Source organism: Choloepus didactylus, chromosome 20, assembly GCF_015220235.1.
Source record: "Choloepus didactylus isolate mChoDid1 chromosome 20, mChoDid1.pri, whole genome shotgun sequence".
In the NCBI taxonomy this organism is placed as follows: domain Eukaryota; kingdom Metazoa; phylum Chordata; class Mammalia; order Pilosa; family Megalonychidae; genus Choloepus; species Choloepus didactylus.
The window spans coordinates 38,306,494-38,325,558 of record NC_051326.1 but is presented as its reverse complement, the minus strand read 5'-3'; the positions used below and the strand labels follow the sequence as shown (position 1 = coordinate 38,325,558).

The 19,065-nt window shown below is 36.1% G+C and overlaps 2 protein-coding genes across 3 annotated transcripts in view; one reads left to right on the top strand and one right to left on the bottom strand.

The window, feature by feature from the left end:
• Positions 1-1,198, bottom strand: part of ANGPT2 (angiopoietin 2) — a 59,337-nt gene extending 58,139 nt beyond the window's left edge. For both annotated transcript variants that reach the window (XM_037812574.1, XM_037812575.1), the window contains exon 1: positions 494-1,198. In XM_037812574.1, coding sequence (XP_037668502.1) covers positions 494-781 — 288 coding nt within the window. In that variant the 5' untranslated portion in view covers positions 782-1,198. The remainder of the gene's footprint in view (positions 1-493) is intronic.
• Positions 1-19,065, top strand: part of MCPH1 (microcephalin 1) — a 320,845-nt gene that overhangs the window by 221,767 nt on the left and 80,013 nt on the right.

Genomic DNA, 19,065 nt, shown 5'->3' with positions numbered 1-19,065 from the left:
TCATTTACCAAGAGCCATAATCTATTTTAGTAAATAAATTCAGGAAATTGGTAAAGCACTTTGCTCCATCCGTTATTTATCAGTAATTAACATGATTGTCACGTTTTTCCTGGCTCTGGCACTGCTGTATTGCTTACAGTTTCCCTCACATGCCAGCAACCAGTTTATAATGTCTCTGGTAATCGGTGTTACTGAGTTTAAACTAAAACAAACAAAAGAGCCTAGAAGTTTTGCAAAGATGTGCCCTTCCTCTTCACTTTATTAATAAAAAGTCCAAACTTCAGAGATTCTCTCTATTCATCTCTGCATTCTGTTTCAAATAATCCCTTTCACCCATGACTATTTTACACACTGGGATAAAAGTTTAAAAAGGATAAGTCATTCAAAGGTACCCACAAGCATTTCTCTCTTTCTCTAATCCTTTGTTATTGTTGTTAAAGCTGATTATAATAGCTTTCAATTTTTCATAAAGTAAAACTGATTATTTTCCTACCTTCATTAGCCATTGAGTGTTGTTTTCCATGATGTTTTCCAGTACTTGCAGTCTCTGCACCGAATCATCATAATCTAGCGGTGCATCCCTCTGTACAGCATTAGAAACGTAGGAGCTAGAAGAAGAGCGACAATTGTCCATCTCTGGTAGGAGAAAAGTGTAGCTGCATGATCCATGCTGAACCTGGTACTGCTTTTTCCCTATGCTGTCCATGCTCTTCCGAAAGTTGTTGTAGGCTGCGGCTAGGACAAGATCACAGCTCAAAGTAAAGAAAACAATCTGCCACATTCTTTCTTTTGGTAATAAACTACCAGCTTAGCAAACTTCAAGGCACATAAGAGTCCAGAATACTAAGCTGTCCTCTAAAATACACAGCTATGCTGCCATGGTTTAAGGTCAATCAATGAAAATCTCTTTTCTCCTTTTCTAGTAGCAAACTTGATTTTTAATGCTGTCTTCTCTCCAGTCATCCAGTAAACTGTCAGATTCCAGAAGGGAGAAAATCCTGCTCACTTGTGAGTGCTCTATTAGCTTTACAGATCAGCTTTAATGTTTCTTTGTCTCTTTTCGCAGATTCTAGTGTCTGTATCTGAATCAATCACTTTCCTTTCCTTATATGATAAGTTGATAAGAGCAGCCAGACATGTGTAGCAAGCTGCTCCGCCCTCTTGGCTTATCCGTTATCTTCCTGTAGGGGGGTCACTAGCCAGGCAACAGGAAAAATCAGAGCATAATGCTTGTTGTCTAACCAGGACTATATACTGCAGAAACCCTCTGGGAAAAACTGATCAGTTACAGGACCCCTGGGTATTTCATAGGCACCACCCTAATTAAGTATTTCCTAGAGAGAGCAGTCGGTCTCTTTTGTGTGGAACTGATTTCACAGTGTGAAGCTGGTAAAATATCTGAGGTAATAACTTTAATTTTAAAGTACAATGAAAGTTCTTGTTTTTTCCTTTCGGAAGAAAAATACTACAAATATGTCAGGACTTTGGTTTATTTTTGTTATTACAAATAAAGAGGAAGGAGTTTTGCTCTTGTAAACTCTGCCTTTTCATTGGAAAATAGTTTCATTGGTGTTACTTGTCCTTTGAACTATTATCTAAGTATACAAAACTTTCATTTTAAAACAGTTTGTTAGGAAGATCATGCTTTATTAAATCATGCTAGGAAGATCAGTTTTTGAGCTCTGACATTTATTCTTGTAACAAAATATCCACTTCAATATTAAAGTAAGCTTGAAGTATACTGGGCTAATTAACAATTCATTAAATTATAAAAGATGGAGAAGTCAGAGTACAAATAGTGCATGTTGAAAGAGCAACACACAAACTTCTCTTTTTTATAACAGGATTTGCTTCAAACCTATTTTGTAATGTATTATGCAGGATCAATTAAATTAGTTCCACTAGGTGTTTGACTTAGGCAAATCACTTCCCCTTTTTAAATTAAACTCTAATGTCCTTACCTGTAAAATGCAGGAGTTACACTAACTTCCAAAATTTTTCTATTTCAATTCTATGGCTCTGTAATTCCTACAGGTTACTTCTTTTAATAAACTAAAATTTAATACTTCAGAGATTAATAATATGTTAACTCACCAGCTAATGTGAACATAGAAAAAAATATCTAGCCTTTGCCATGATCTGTTTATATCATAGTGTACAAGATTTATTATAACCAGTTAGTGGTAGAATATCTGGTACACTGGCTTAATGGACTGCATCTAACCATGAAGGCTGAATATCAGTCTATAATCACACAAGATAAACTTTCAGAAGATCAAAGAATTATGCCTTTAATTCTTAGGTGACTTTGGAATTTGTACAGTGAACTTGGTATTCTTGGAATCTGTTTTCAAGAGACCTAAATAGACCTTTAAAAAATCCATTCTACTAATATAATGAGTCCCAAGCTACCTTTAGAGCTGGGGTTCTTAGCCTGAAGTCCATGGAGAGAATGCATGGGGGTCCATGAACTTGGATAAGAAGAAAAAAAATCCTTATCTTTCATTATGCTTTAACTGAAATTTAGCCTTTCCTTTAATTATGAATAATCAACTGACAAAGTAATATTAGCAATATCTGTGACTTTCTCATCTATAAAAATCATAGATATTTTTATTACAAATATTGAATATTTCAAACTATCACTTACACTCAGTGCTACATTGTTTTTAGATCCATCCCTAGATCTTGTTATTTAATATTTGAATACAATAGCATATATAATTTTTTTGAGAAGGAGTTCATAAGCTTCACCAGACTACCAAAGGGCTTGGAAAAATGCACAAAAAAGTTAGAAAGAACGTCTGCTCCAGAAGAGTCATATTAGTAGAAAAGATAGTTTGATTCCACCAAGATTTTGGTACATGGTTTCCACTGAGGGGAAAATAAATAAAGAAAAATGTATGCTTTCAGACAATGAACTATAGAGGAAAGCCTATAGGTTTTGAAGATAAGGCCTGTGTTAGAACTCTGGTTCTGTGTGACCTTGAAGAAATGCTTAATGTCTTTAGCCTCAGTTTCCCTACTTGTAAAATGCAAATAATTCTTTCTCCATATCATTTTCAGAATTAAAATGATGTGTAATAGTAAATATTATTTAGGAATGTTAGTTCCTTTTCCCTCTAGGCACTTTCTAATAAATGGAAATTAGTTCGTACACCTTCAATTATTATAAATTTGCCATTCTCTGACGAAATGTGAAGTAATGACATAGGGTGCATGTTTTTTTGTCTAATAAATTTAACCCCCATATGAAAAAAAAGTGTATTATAAGGTATTGATATGTGGTTCCAAAATTCATTCATCTGTCTTCCAGGAAAATAGGTAGTTTAAAAAGGAGAAACAGGAAGAGAATATTCCAAAAGTACTTACAGTATACCAGTTTTGTACCAGACACTCTGCTAGACACTGGAGACATAGAGATTAATATAACTGGGTTTCTGATCTAAAGAAGCTAATAGTGTTGTGAGGGAGAGAGACTCATAAATAGATAGGATGTGATAAAAGAAAGAATTGAGAGTGCACATGAAAAAAATAATGTTGCCTCCATGGGGGACACTATTCCTACCTGCATTGGCTTGGACACTGTCTTCCATCTAATCCTCTCAAGATCAGAACATGAAATGAGTAGCTCTTTGTAGACTCCTAAATAGAAATTGTTGGAACCACAGACAGGGAAGGCTCTGCCTACACCAGAGGTTAGCGAAGTTTTTCTACAGAGGATCAGATAGTAAACATTGTAGGCCTCATGGGTCATGCAGTCTCTGTTACAACTACTCAACTTTGTCATTGTAGCATGAAAGCTGCACTATACAGTATATAAATGAATGGGCATGGCTGTGTTCCAAAAAGCTTTATTTATGGATACTGAAATTTAAATTTCATATAATTTTCACACATCATGAGATATTTTTCTTAGTATTTTTTTCAGCCATTTAAAAATGTAGAAACGTTCTTAGCTCAAGAACCTTAAAAAACAGGCAAAGGGCTATAGTTTGCTGACCTTTAGTTAGACCATAGGGAAGCCTACCAGTGGGGAATATGAAGTGGTCAATAAAGCCACTCTGAAATACACAGCCAAAGTAAACAATGAAATCTCTGATCCCTCAGATCATGGTATGGGTTCTGAAAGATCCGAGAAGCATGAGACAAGCCAGGGAAAAGAGACTTATGAAAGGGTCAGAAACATTTACCCAAAGAGAAAGGCAGCTTTGAAAGCTGCATATAAAATGCAGTACAAGGAAGAAGTACTAGAGAAAAATGACTCCAGTGCAAAGCAAAACATGACACATATGCAGCAGCCAATCACCAGGCAATACAACACTAAAAGTTGCAGAGACGTTTCTGTAGTTGGAGCTGCAAACTTGACTGTAATAACTGATCATGGAGGAAATACATAGAAGATCTGCAAGCCCACTGACAGCCGGCATGAAACCCTAAAAGGACATGAACAGATCTGGGTGTAGAGTCTCACAAAGGAAGACAGGGCTGGAATTTTGCCTTTAACCAGCTGTGACTAAAAGAGCTAACTGTTAAATGTATTTCATTTGTTATATTTATGCCTAGTGTAATTGTTTAGTAAACCGTATGTAACCAATTGTTTTATTCTTTTACTATTGGAGGAGAGTGTCATGTTCACTTCCATCCCCTGGCCTGTGATTCATTTTTCTGAGGGATTAGAGGTTAAACACAGTCCAGACCCTCTTCCACTCACCAGCATAGATTTGACTGGGGTTCTCAGAACTGTTAATTTTCAAAGAGAATCTTGAGCTTTCTTCAATGACTTGCTGACAGGATAGCTAAAGGCAGATAAAGCTATAAAATGAGAAATATTATTACAGTCTTCCCAAAATCAGTCTTCTTGCCCAATCAATTTTTTTTCTAACAATTCTGCCAAACAGCTGTGCATGTTGCTATTTATTTTCTTAATGTGTTTGTTTTCTTCCCCATATTATGTGTCATCAGCTAAAATTTCATAGCCTCTCATTTATTCTCTGTAGAACTGTCTCAAGTTCTAATTTTAATTTGTCTCTGTTTCAGTTTGCTCTGTTGAACAAATGCCCTAATCTGTGGGTAAAAGCTAAAAGGATCCCACGTTGTTCCGGCCTCTCTGACCCCTCCAAGAATATAAATTGCAGTGGCACAAGATCTGCTTCTAACTGGATTGTGGAATCAGATTGATCCCAACTTTTCAGAGGACCTAGGTCATCCAGGGAAATTTGTGAGACTCTCTCACACATTTTTCTATATTTGAATGGTGTCTTGGGAAGCCAGAAACCAAAAAAAGATGTCAAGTTTAAATGAACACAAAGTGGGGCAGCCCCCAAGCAATGGAGTGCCAAATAAAATTTGCAGGAGAGCCCACATGACCTCTGCTCTTGTGCATCGAGCAATGTAATATTCAATATTCAAGAACTGGAAGAGGGACTGAGAGAGAAGAATCCACCAGTCTGACCTGGGGAGAGAGCTAGTATTGCTTTCTCAACTGCGCAAATTGTGATAATACATTGCAAATGTAAGCTTTGAAAAAGCTGTTCCTAATTGAAAAATACATGGAAAGGATTCAAACATACTAACAAGCATATTGGTCTCCTGTATTTATAATTGATTTTCTGCTGGATTATTTTTCCATCAGATCTGGGCCATATCATCCCTGAGTCAATCTCATGCTTGCTCTTTCCAATATCCTCTAGCTATAGTCTACTTTAAATTATGCCATCTTTGCCTCCAGGTCTCCAAAGATAGTGACTGGTGCTGGCTTATTTGACCAGCATGACCTTAATTTTTGGAGAATGTGCTGTATTGGCATAGGAGGAACTCTCAATACTAAATACCCTACAAATGAAGATGGGACGCCATGTTTTGATTATTAGCCATTTGTGGATGGATGAGTACACTTGAGGACACTTGGGTGCCTCTCATGTTAGAGCTGGAAGAGACATTAGGCATCATCTTGTCCATCTCTCCTCTTTCCCTAGCTCTGACCTTTTGAAAATTGAGAAAATGAAATCAGTCAACATGTTTATACACAAAGTGATGTTCTTTGTACAGGGAAAACCGTTAGAAAGCTCATTAACATAAAATTGTTGTTAGGGAAAAAGTTTTTTTGCTTCTTTTTTCTCTAGTTGAATGCAGTAATTAATGAAAGCTTTAAAAAAAGAAGCCATAAAAAGCAAAAAATAGATATTACAGCTTTCTGAAAGTGGGACTCTCTATATAGTGATTCCTTTATAGGCTTCATGGAAGCGCACTCTTTCTACTCCATTTTAATTTAAGTTGAATTGAATTTGAAGAGCTGCATATGGACTGTAGAGCCATTTTGCAAAAGGTTTTATGCGTCCACTGTTACCACTTTCCAGAGCTGCTAATCATGTTCAACTAATATTGGGGCCCCAAATCTGGAATGCTATGAAAGGTGATTATCCTTCCTGGGATTTGAAAAAAGTACAAAAGGGAAATCTCCTTAAAGTTACTGTAAAGATGGAAGAAAAAGAAAAATTATAATTACAACCCCCCCCCCCACACACACACACATACATACAAACATAACCATGTGAGGTAGATATTGTCCCTTTAGGTGGATAAGGAAATCAAGAGTCCATGAGGTAAAATAACCTCATGTTTTAATCAGCCAAGTACATCTGTGTGCCTTTCTTTTACATTTCTTGGTGATGAATTTAAGGGGAATTTAAAGCAATGCTTTTTACCCCTATTTTTTTTTTACCCCTATTTTAACCTGACAAAATTCAACCTTCTATGGAAAGGATGGAGAATCGCTGCTTAATACTGGCTGTCACCTCTACTGCAGCACAAGCACATATCCCTAGTGACAAATCCATTTTACTGCCAAAGACTTTTTGTGGCCTTTGGTCCTCTTGAGCCAGAGCAGCTGTGTAATATATAGAAGACCACCATGTGTGCTCTTCAGTATCATGGATCTATGGGATCTGTAAACAGGAAAAGTCATATTACAAGTGCACAAATCAATTCATTAATGAAGACATCAAATCAAATTGTTACTCTCTAGCTTAAGAAAAAATCCTGGCAGTCTAATTTATTGTCTGAATGCAGAAATTAAGTTCTATCTATATACATTTTAGCCACATTTTTAATTTTTTGGCTTTAACAGTTCTTTTCTGTTTTCTTTGATTACCACTTTAATTTCATCTGATGTAGCTAACTTGAAGAGTCTGATGTGCTTTCTAGAATATAAACCATTTCTAAAATGACATGTAATACCTAATTTAGCACAATTTGCTGTTGTAGTTGAAGTTAAATATTTATATTTAAGTGTGTGTGTGTGGAGAGACGGGCAGAGAGAGAGAGAGAGAGAGAGAGAGAGAGAGAGTGTATTGGCATAAAATAGCTGGCCCAGTATATTTAGAGTTTAAATTAAATGTCCACTTAGAAACAGGTATCGGCTCCATAGAATTCACCTTTGTAAAAGGTGAGGAAATGTATATTTTATTAAATAAGTATCTAAATGCCAAAGGAGAAGAAAAAGCTCTTTGCCGGATGTGTTTTCAGGCAATTTCCTTTCCTGGGAAACAGCCATTTCCCCTGCACTACCAGTTGTGTTTTTATTCTGTGGAGTAGATAGAGTGAGTACACTGCTTTAAAAGGCAAATGCCTAGATATCATCAACCTTATCTTTGACACTTATCGTTCTTCTTGCAGCTGTATAACTTCTGTTTGACAGAGAACCATAGAAACTAGCTGTTAGTAGGTCCGCATTGGTGCAGGAGTTAATAATATGAGAAAATCTTTATTTTTCATGTGATTTCTCAGGTGGTTGTCTTTCTTATTAGGTTAGGTTCAATTAAGAAGGTACCAAACACTCATTCCTGCTAACTTATCTTAGCATTTACTGTGAAATTATGTCTGAAAAACACTAAGTACAGATTTTTTAAAGAAACTTAATCTTTTACAACTTACACTGCCATGAACATTTTACACTGATACAGAACATTTTAAACATTTTAAAGCCACATTGTATATAATATATAACCACATTGTATGTAATATATAACCTTAAACACTTTGAAAAGTAAAAGCTTTTTATTTACTAGAAACTTGGGAAATAGCCAAGTAACTATTTTTTTTAAGATAGCACCATAAATTCCCTGAATTTTTAGAATGTTTTCTGTTTTTAGTTTATACAATTCTCCTATTACATAAAGTTACTGTTTGACTTTTAAATATTATTTTCATTCTCTAATATATTTATGGAATATTTTATCTTCCCTTCAAGAAAAAAAAAATACCAAAAAGGTCAAGGTATGTCACAACTTAAAAAGGCAGTGAATGAAATAGTAAAACAATAGGTGAGTGCATTAGCCTGATAATTTTCTTGCCACTCGTTCTGTGTCCTGTTTTCTCCCCACAGAAAGAAAAACTAAACATTTTCTTTCAATGGATACCTGTCAGTGATTACTGTTTAATCAAATAAAATCTTCCCTTTGACTGGCACAAAATTTCATTACAGATTTAAGGTAGGTTTATTAGTTAAAATTTTACCTTAAGTGTTCTTAATTCATTTCAGCAAAGTTGCAGAGAATTCAAATTCTTTTGCTTCTAAAATTTTAGTCCCATCTCTTTTGTCATAACTATTCTATCAAGACCTATCTGAATTTCTCATAGAATGAATTTTCATTTGAAAGTAGCTTAAGGTCATCTAGATTAATATTTGTTTAATCTAAATTTATAAATTTTTATCTTGATTATTGAGAAACCTTTTAAAATTAGAGAGATAAAAATGAAATATGTGCTATTTACATTATAATATATTATCTCTCTTGGTTATAGGTTAACATAAATAAAATTGCTTATGTCAAAGAAATAAAAAAAGCACATGACCCCCTTTTGGTATTCCTGTCCATCTAGCTGACTTGATATAAAAAAATTTTCCTGTGGGAAATTGGGATTTATTATAGAGCTGCATGTACAAAAAGTAGTTTTGAAAAATTATGTACAGTTTTGAAGAATTGTATTAGAATTATAATAAATAATTATGCATAAAAGGAAGTGATGTTTGCATTTAAATGTATAAAAATACTGTCACTCTTGTTCTTTCATGAAACTTTGTACAGTTGTCTAATGACAGTTCAAGCCTTTCCTACTCTATACATCTACTTTCTACTTTTTCTTTTAAAACTTTTCTTAAGCAAGTTGTTTGATACTTCATTAATAATAAACAGTACTTCTCCCAAAATGTTTCATTTCAAGGTAAGGATCTAAATTCAAAGAAAGACTGATATAAAAGAGAAAATAAAAGGAAGTAAGTTGTACAAAGACTGTAAAGAGAGGACATTTATAGCAGTATTAAGGTACCTAGTTCCTAACATCTGTTTCCCTCAAGAAAACAATTTTAGCAATGTTTTTTCAAAGCCCTATAATTATTATAGTAGAGTATTTACAGTAAAAATATTATGTACTTTTCCCCAAAATCTTAATGTATATTTCAGTGACCTTTTTAATTTATAAGTCAAAAATTGCTTGGCCACAATAAAAAAATTAAAGGAAAAAAAAAAAAGAAAATCTACAGAGATGATACTTATACAAGAATGAAAATGTTACTTGTAATGCTCACCTCTTCCCTCTGCTGGCTGTATGCAGTTAACAAGCAAAACTATCCACAGTTTTGCTAAAGGCATTAATAGAAATGGTGTGCAGTTTCAGATATAAATTTATAGGAAGTAATGTGTAACCTAGAATGCTTTCATTTTAGTTTTAAAATAAAAGAATTCCACACCATATGCAAAAATTAAACACATGGGTGCTCACACATGTACATACACTGAAAAATATTTTTAAGCATTCAGTTAGCACACATAGAGCTAGAGGTTGTTTCTGTATCACTAGGGATAAAGTTACTACCCAAATGAGTTAAGCCATATTATTGTGACAGTAGAAACAGTAGAGGGCTGTACTTTCTTTCTTCATCAGAAATGAATTTCGAGAACTGAACCTTCTCTTAGGAAGTTTACAGTCTAATGAGAAAGATAAACAACCAAACATGCGAAGAACATGCAAGGAGCAGTACTGTGAAAAGCACCCTGCCAGATGCTGTATAAAGTGCTGTGGTAGCACAAAGCAGGAGCACTGCCCAGGGGAGGCTTCCTAAAGGACATAAGGTCTAAGTGAAACAGCTCAAGATGGAATAATTTCAATGTTTGTTTAGAATCAATTTTTTCTTTTTTTTTTTTTTTTTTTTTTTTACTTATTTAAGCCCCCCTCCATCCACCCACCTGCAAAAATAAATCAGAGAGAAACCAAAAGTGAGGGAATTTACATTCCAGGCAAAGAAAACTTAGTTGTGCAATAAATAAAGACCATGGAACTGGAGGGAAATTAACTATAAATGAGGAAAGAGTGCAAGGAAGGGGATAAACCTGGAGATAGTATCAGAAACTTGCTCGTGAAAGGTCTTGTTTAGGAATTTAAACTTTTTCCTGAGGGAAACGTAAAGTCATGAAGTGTTTTAAACGGGAGCAGACTGATCTGATTTTGAAAGGCCACTTGCATGCTATGTGGAGAAGAGGTTGGAAGACGATAAGATTAGAGGAAGGGAGACCAGATGAAAAGCTGTTACAGTAATCCAGGGGGCCTGAACTAGACTGTTAATATCAGGCCAGGAATATTTAAGAGTGGCCATCAGTAAGACTTCTAAATTGATCGGAGATGGAGATTCCAATAATATTATTGGCACTGTGTTAGGATTGACTCTTCCAATTAAAATAACTAACAATGTCGGGTAAAGGAATGTAAGAAAATTTTTAAAAGCATCAAAGAACTGACAAGATGATAAGAGAATGCCAACCAAAATTTAAGTGAAGGCAAGACCTAGGTAATTAAGTGGAATATTAAACAGTTTTTACCCTAAAGGCATCTGCCAGACCTGGCTACCGTGAGCCTCTGTCTTCAAGACCTGAGTGTGCTAGGACAGGAGACGAAGAGCAGAGCCCAGACAATTGGAGAATCTAGTAAGAGGCTTCCTTATATAAACATGGGACCTAAGGGAATCTACTCTCAGTGTCAGGGTGAAACAGAAGCAAACCTACCCTTCCCCACATCTCCAGAAGAATGCAAGAAAATTTACCTTGATGTTAAACAGAGCACAAAGGGGAAACTCATCCCCGAGAATTTAACCACAAGCTCACTCTCACTCTTTTTAGTTTTAAAGGCCTAATAATAGGTTATGGAAAAAAACTTCAAGCCATGGTATATTACTCTGAAGTGGCCCCAGGCTGATAATATTACCTCCCCACCCGGATTCATGGCAGAAGCAAATACAAATCCTTTATGCAAAAATGCACCTTCATCATAGGTCTCAAATAATTCTTACAGGTAATTTTCCAGGGAAAATGAGCAACTCACAGACAAAAATAAATGAGCGCAAGGGAAAACAGTGCCATAAGCAAAACCCAGGAGGAAGAAGAAATAGCAAAAACAGACTGACAAAAACTTCTTATACTGAAGCTATCAGACACACTATAAAAAGTAAATATTCTTTACCATGATTAAAAATATGAAATAAAGTATTGAAAAGGAGACAGAAAACTAAAAAGCAAAACAAACAGACAAAAAACCAAACTCATGAATTTGAAAAAGAAAACTTACAGAAGTAAATAAATACAATAGTTGACATTTAAAACTTAAAGGTCATGTTTAACAAGAGATTAAAACATCTTAAGATCTGAAGAGAGAATTAATGGCCTGAAAAATAAGGCAAAACAGTTTTATCAGAGAACAAAACAGATAGACTAAGAGAGACTAAGAAGGAAGTTAAAAGACTTGAAGGATGGAGTGAGAAGGTCTGATAAAAGTATGACTATTTCCAATAGAAGAGAGAATAGGGCAGACAATATTTTAAGAGATAATGGCTGAAAATTTTCCCAAAATTATGGAAGATACCATTCTACAGATTCAAGAATCCCAATGAATGATAAACAGGGTGTCTTAGTTTGCCAGGGCTACTATTATAAACACCACAAAATGAGTTGTCTTAAATAACAGGAAATTATTGGCTCATAACTTTGAGGCTGGAAGAAGTCAAAGTCAAGATATCAGCAAGGCTTGATTTCTCCTTGGAGTCCAGCATTCTGGTGCTGGCTGCCAGCAGTTCTTGGGTTCCTTGGCTTGTTTTTCTGTTTCTCTTTACATGGTGATGTTCCATCCTTTCTCACTTCTGTGACTTCCAGGTTTTCTTTATATAAGGCCTCCAGAAACCTAGACTAAGATCCACCCTCATTCAGTTGGGACACACTTTCTCTAAGTAACATCTTCAAGAGGTCCTATTTATTATGAGTTCACACCCACAGGGACTCAGATTAAGATTAAGGACATGCATTTTTGGGGGGTACATAATTCAACCTACCAAACAGGGTAAATAAAAAGATTAAGATAGTACAAAGGAAGAGTCACGATTTAGTGATTATCAAGTTTCCGACTTTTCAGCAGGATGGGTGGTACTATTAGGGAACACAGGAGGAGAGGATATTTAGACAGGCAGGTGATTGCAGCTTTGTTTAAGTTCAGTTTTAATTGTTATGAAAACATCCAGATAGAGTTTCCTATTGAAATATAGGTCTGTAGCTCAAGAGAGCAATCTGGGCTGAAAGCAAGATAAAGAGCATTGTCAGTATTTTCATATTAGTATCAATGACAGCCTCATTAAATAATTTAAATAATACTAAACAGTGTATGAAATGAATCGAAAAGAACAGCTAGGTAAGTTTACATAAATCTTAACAATTTGGTTTCTTCTAAAGTTAGATAGCAAAGTGCCTGAATTAACAGTGACTCTTGACCACAATTTCACTGGTAAAGGGTTTATGGATGTTGGCATATTGTCTTATTCTCTGTATTTCTGCTCTAAAAGTGATAAAAGAAGACCCAGTCTGACCAATAAAAAGGTACTTCATAGTGTCTATGAGTTTTTACAAGTGATTAAATATGAAATAAAGTCTACCGGATATAACTAATAGCATATTAACATTTCATAAATCTGTCATTTCTTTAAGGACCTTTAAAAAAGTTAGTAATAAAAAGGGAATTAACATGTGTTGCTGCCTTTCAATTTCCACAAAACATTGTAACCATTTGATTCTTATGCTTCCTATTAGCCTATGGGAGAAAAAATCCAGGTAGCTCATATCAGTTTAATGATGGTGATAACCATACAAAGCATCATTTTGCAAAAATAAAAACTGTTTCTTAAGAATGTACTCCTTCAAAAAGGCTCAGCTCAAGTATCACATCCCCTATGAAGCTCTCTATTTCTGCTTTTCTGGAGGAAGAATGGACCATGCCAACCTCATGCCCCCTTTGCACTTTGTCTATACCTCTTTAACAGTATTGTTTGTGAGACTGGTTGAAAATGGCCCATTATCTCCATTAAATTGTGAATTGATTAAAATATGAAACCTTACTTTATTGAGTCCTGCTACTGTCTATTTTTAAATGATGTCTTTGCATTCATCCCAGCAGCATCTGCTCAGACAAAGGCAATGGCTTATTTGATGATATCTGAGAGATGCAAATTCAGGGCTCTGATTCTGTAAATGTTATTCCCTCAGCTCCCTGCTGTGGCATGCTCCCTGTTCTAGTTTGCTAATGCTGCCAGAATGCAAAACACCAGAGATGGATTGGCTTTTATAAAAGGGGGTTTATTTGGTTACACAGTCACAGTCTTAAGGCAACAGAGTGTCCAAGCTAAGTCATCAACAATCAGGTACCTTCACTGGAGGATGGCCAATGGCGTCCGGAAGACCTCTGTTAGCTGGGAAGGCACGTAGCTGGCATCTGTTCCAAAGTTCTGGTTTCAAAATAGCTTTCTCCGAGGACGTTCCTCTCTAGGCTTCAGCTTCTCTCCAAAATGTCATTCTCAGTCGCTCTTGGGGCGTTTTTCCTCTTAGCTTCTCTGGAGCATAAGTCTGCTTTCAAAGGCCATCTCCAAAATGTCTCTGTAAACTGCAGTTCCTCTCTCAGCTCCTGTGCATTCTTCAAAGTGTCCCTCTTGGCTGTAGCTCCTCTTCAAAACATCACTCACAGCTGCACTGAGGTCCCTCTGCCAGTCAGCTCATTTATATGGCTCCACTGATCAAGGCCCACCCCATGGGTGGGCCAACACTCCATGGGAATTATCCAATCAGAGTCATCACCCACAGCTGGGTGGGGCGCATTCCAAAGAAACACTCAAAGAATTACAATCTAATCAAAACTGATTATGTCTGCCTACACAAGATTATATCAAAGATAATGGCATTTGGGGGACACAATATATTCAAACTGGCACACTCCCCTTCCCCATCAAGGAGAAATTCCTTCCACTGGAGTTATGATCTGGGCAATATGGAAGATATTCCTTTCAGTCACAGCCATCTTGGGTTCCCATCGTGGATGTAACGAAGATGCTATGAAGATGTAAATTCTTATGCTAATTAAATCTTTCCTAAGTAGCTAGACATTTTTTTTCTGAGAGCATCCATAGTGGTTATGCCATGTCCCTCTTACTATGGGGTTTCTATTCCTTAAAACTATGGTGCTGCTGGATTTTAAAAATTGAGCTCTTTCTTTTTATCAACTCATTTGCTCCAAAGCCAGTTGCATTTTAAGGAAGCCACTAGATATAAAGGTAAATAACTCAAAATTGCTTTAAATTATCAAATACATAGTTCCTAATAAAGAATAGATTGGCCCCAGTTAAATACATACACAGATTCTGAATTTACAAAGCGTATCTAATGAACATACTAGGACTTATATCTAAAAGAAAATGTTATCCTTTGGAATAATTTTATGAGATTATTTGGACTTATTCTATGGCCCACTTTCAAAATATTTTTAGAACTTCTTTTGGAAAAGTGCTGTAAACCAAAGGTGTGCTTTTTTAAAAAATTTTTATTAGAACAATTGTATGTTTACAGACACATCATGCAGAAAGTACAAAATTCCCATATAAAAGGCTTGCATTTTAATATGTTCCATGATAGTAAATTTTCATTCTTTAAAGGCAGAATAATTTTTAATATGCCCCTAAACTGCAGTTATGGGTGTTAGATTTAGGAGTTGACTAAACTCAATACTATAATATTATAATCTTGTCGATTTTCAGTGTTGTTTCATTTTATTCAATTCAGCATATGTGAAAGATATTGTACTAGTTTTACATGAGATTAAAATTAAGGAATTTTCTATGCTTTTATAGTCTAGAAAGAGCTTAAGTTGATTCTCCTTAATTTCCCCACAGATCTAAATGATTCAGAGCTTACTTATTCCAGATCTGTATTTTACACATGCCCCTGAAGTAGCCCTAAGAAAAGTCAAACAGTTCTGAGATTGGGTGTAATGAACAACAAGATGTCCTTTGCCTACCCTCACTCTCACCCCCGCCTTTGAGAAGCAAAACATCTCATGGATTTCTGAATTTGAAATGAATGGTTTTCTTTTCATGCTTGGGGAGAGCCTCACTCACCTACTGAGTAGAACAAAAGGGGTTTCTCCATTTACCAACAGCTAAAATATCACCCTGGCATTGTTTCCCAGACACTTGACTGTCCTGATAAATGTTTGGACTATGATCTTGGAGAAGAGTAAGTATGAACCACTATGATGGCAGACACTGTTCATGGGAGAGGGAAATGGGTGGAAATTCTTTCCTAAACTGGTATTCCTAGCAAAACACTCAGGCAGAACTTGCAGCTGTTCACTATCCAATATCAGTTCCAAACCAACATTTTGGTTGGCAAAAGAAAAGTGAGAAAACAATAAGGCTTGAAGCCTAAAACTTTGGGAAACCCCTTTCCATAATGTGCTTATTTAGGGCTTAAAAATATGCCTGTTTTCAGAACATAAGAGCTCATACACAACTTCTCTATGTTTATTTTTTTTTTTTAAGAATTGGGGTAGCTGGTGGTAGATAACTGAAACTATCAAACTACAACCCAGAACCCATGAATCTCAAAGACAATTGTATAAAAATGTAGCTTATGAGGGGTGACAATGGGACTGGGAAAACCATAAGGACCACACTCCCCTTTGTCTAGTTTATGGATGGATGAGTAGAAAAATAGGGGAAGGAAACAAACGAACAAACAGACAAAGGTACCCAGTGTTCTTTTTCGCTTTAATTGCTCTTTTTCACTTTAATTATTATTCTTGTTATTTTTGTGTGTGTGCTAATGAAGGTGTCAGGGATTGATTTAGGTGATGCATGTACAACTATATAATGGTTCTGTGAACAGTCGAATATACGGTTTATTTTGTATGACTGCGTGGTATGTGAATATATCTCAATAAAATGAAGATTTGGAAAAAAAAAAGCAGAAGCTGAATTAAGGTGATTAGAAGAGGCTTTAACTCTAGAAAAGGATACTAGGTTAGCATGTTCCAGCAATGCTAATGTGTTAACAAAAAAAGTTGCAGACCCAAGAGGGAAATTAGAGGTTATGGCATGTAAAGTGGTGAAAATGCACAGAAGGAGGGTGCCTTGGTGCAGGTCACAGCAGTTATCCAGAGGGAAGGCTGGGATCAAAAGGTGTGGTATCCCTGGGAGAGCACAGAAGAAGAATGGGAGGAGGAAAATACAATTGAAGACAAGCCTAAGCAAGCAAGGCCATTAATATTGCAAAAATGGAAACAACCAGGGATCTCAGTGACCCTCAGGAAGAGATCCCAGCAAGAAGCAAACAGTACTGGGGAAATATACCTCCACAGAATTAGTAGAATTAACAAAAAAAGTTTAAACAAAAGGGCCAAGAGCAAAGCTGCTTGGTTACTGTGCTGGTTTGAAACTGATATGGACCCCAGAAGAGCCATGATCTTTTAATCCAATCTTGTTGGGTGGAACATTTTGATTGAATGTTTCCATGGAGATGTGACCCATTCAACTGTGGGTAAGACCTCATTTCCATGGAGGTGTGGACCCTGCCAATTCAGAGTAGGTCTTGATTAGCTTACTGAAGTCCTTTAAGAGAGCTCACAGAGAGAAGGAGCTCAGAGAATCTGAGAGAGACAGTTTGGAGAGAAACTAAGATATGTAATCCAGAGTTTGCCCCCAAGAGAAGCTAAGAGCTGACAGAGACCCAGATGCTTAGAGATGGAGGTAGAAAGATGTTTGGAGATGCTAAGCTAAGAGATGAAGCTCAGAGTTTGCCCTGGAGAAGATAAGACAGACAGAAGCCCAGAGACGTTTTGGAGAAAGCCATTTCGAAACCAGAACCCAGAAGCAAAGGACAAGCAGATGCGAGCCATGTGCCTTTCCAGCTGACAAAGGTGTTCTGGACACCATTGGCCTTTCCTCAGTGAAGGTATCCTCTTGTTGATGCCTTAGTTTGGAAACTTTTATGGTCTTAGAACTGTAAATTTATAACCTAATAAATCCCCTTTATAAAAGTCAAAAAAAAAAAAAAGAATACTTTTTAAATGTTTTAATGATTAGAAGAGAAAAATACTTCTTGATCATTCTCTAAGCACAATTTAAATCCCATTAACTATGTAATTGAGTTTTTTCCTTCTTTTTCAGACTAGACTATTTCATTGCTACCAAAATGCTAGTAATTTGGAGAAAATAGGAAAGAATCAAATCTAAGTTAGTCAGCAATGCAAAACTCTGCATGGAAGATGTATACTTTTGATATAAGTCAATTGAGAGGAGCCCAGGGATGTACAGTCATCCATAAGAGTTATACTTGTAGAATTTGAGAGCCCATGTTAAGGCAAGCAGACCCTTCTTAAGGTTCTCAGTGACAAGCTCAGGTTCATTAAAGGCCTGTGTTAGTTTCTTTGGCTCAAGGTTTTGAGGCTAGGAGTTCAAAATTGAGGCATCAACAAGGCAGTGCTTTCTCCCTGAAGGCTGTGGAGCTGACTGCTGGCGAACCTTGATACTTGGCTTTTCCATCACATAGCAGTGCACAGGCCTGGCCCCGTGCTGCTCATGGCTTCTTGTTTTCGTGGCCAGCCACATTTGCTTATAAGGACTTCAGCCATATTGGATTAAGCCTCCCTACTCCTTTCAGTTTGGGCACACCTAAACTGAAGACATCATGAAAGGTCCTATTTACAAATGGGTTCATACCCAGGGGTTGGAACCTGAACATGTCTTTTTGTGAGGGACCTGATTCAGTTCCTAACAGAGCCTGAGCAAATTTATCACTTCTCAGGGAAGACAGATAAGGTAGACATGAAAGATGATGGAACCTTAAAATGGTTCCAACTCAGGAGCTGTCTCAGCAGAACTAATTCTAGCTGATTTAAAATATGTTAGACATTGGGATTGTAGTTTGGCTTCTCTACCCCATAGTTTTGAATTGTTTCTAGAGCCACTTCTCAGGGCAGAGCCCACGTTTTTTATGCCAAAATGACCCCAAAATCCTAGCATTGGACCATCTTAGAACAATAATAATAGTTTGGTAATCTGTTCTGCTAGCCAGCCAAACAAAACAGTCTACCCCTATCCTAATGAAAGTTCTATGATATCCATCAATACGTTTCTTTATAAATGGCACTATAATCCAAACATTAACAAGTGTTAAGTCAAGTGTTATTAACAATTTCTTGGTTCACTTTGTTGCCCTTTATTTCATTAAACTTAAAGAGTCTCAGAATTAGAAAGATATTCAGAGAGATTTTCTCATTTTACAGTTAAGAAAACGGAGGCAGTGAGGCTAAATGACTCCCCAGAGTCATGATGCTAGTTACCGTGTCACTTGAGCACAGGTCCTCTGATTTCTATTCCTATAAATACTTGTGTATTGAGTACTTATTTCTTAAACTTTTTGTTTTGAAATAATTTAAAATTTATGGGATAGTTGCTGAAACAATACAAAACCCATAAAGAGAACTCCAACCCTCCCACCTCAGATACTCAGATCCACCAATTTTAACATTTTGCCACATTTGCTGTATCATCCTATTTATCTGTCCATCCATCTATCCACCTATTTATCACTTTTCTAAACATTTGAGAATAGGTTGCATATATCATGCTCCTTGAACATGCATTTAGTATTTTTGTACATTTAATTTTATTGATCCATAGTCAATAACTATATTGCTTTTTAAATA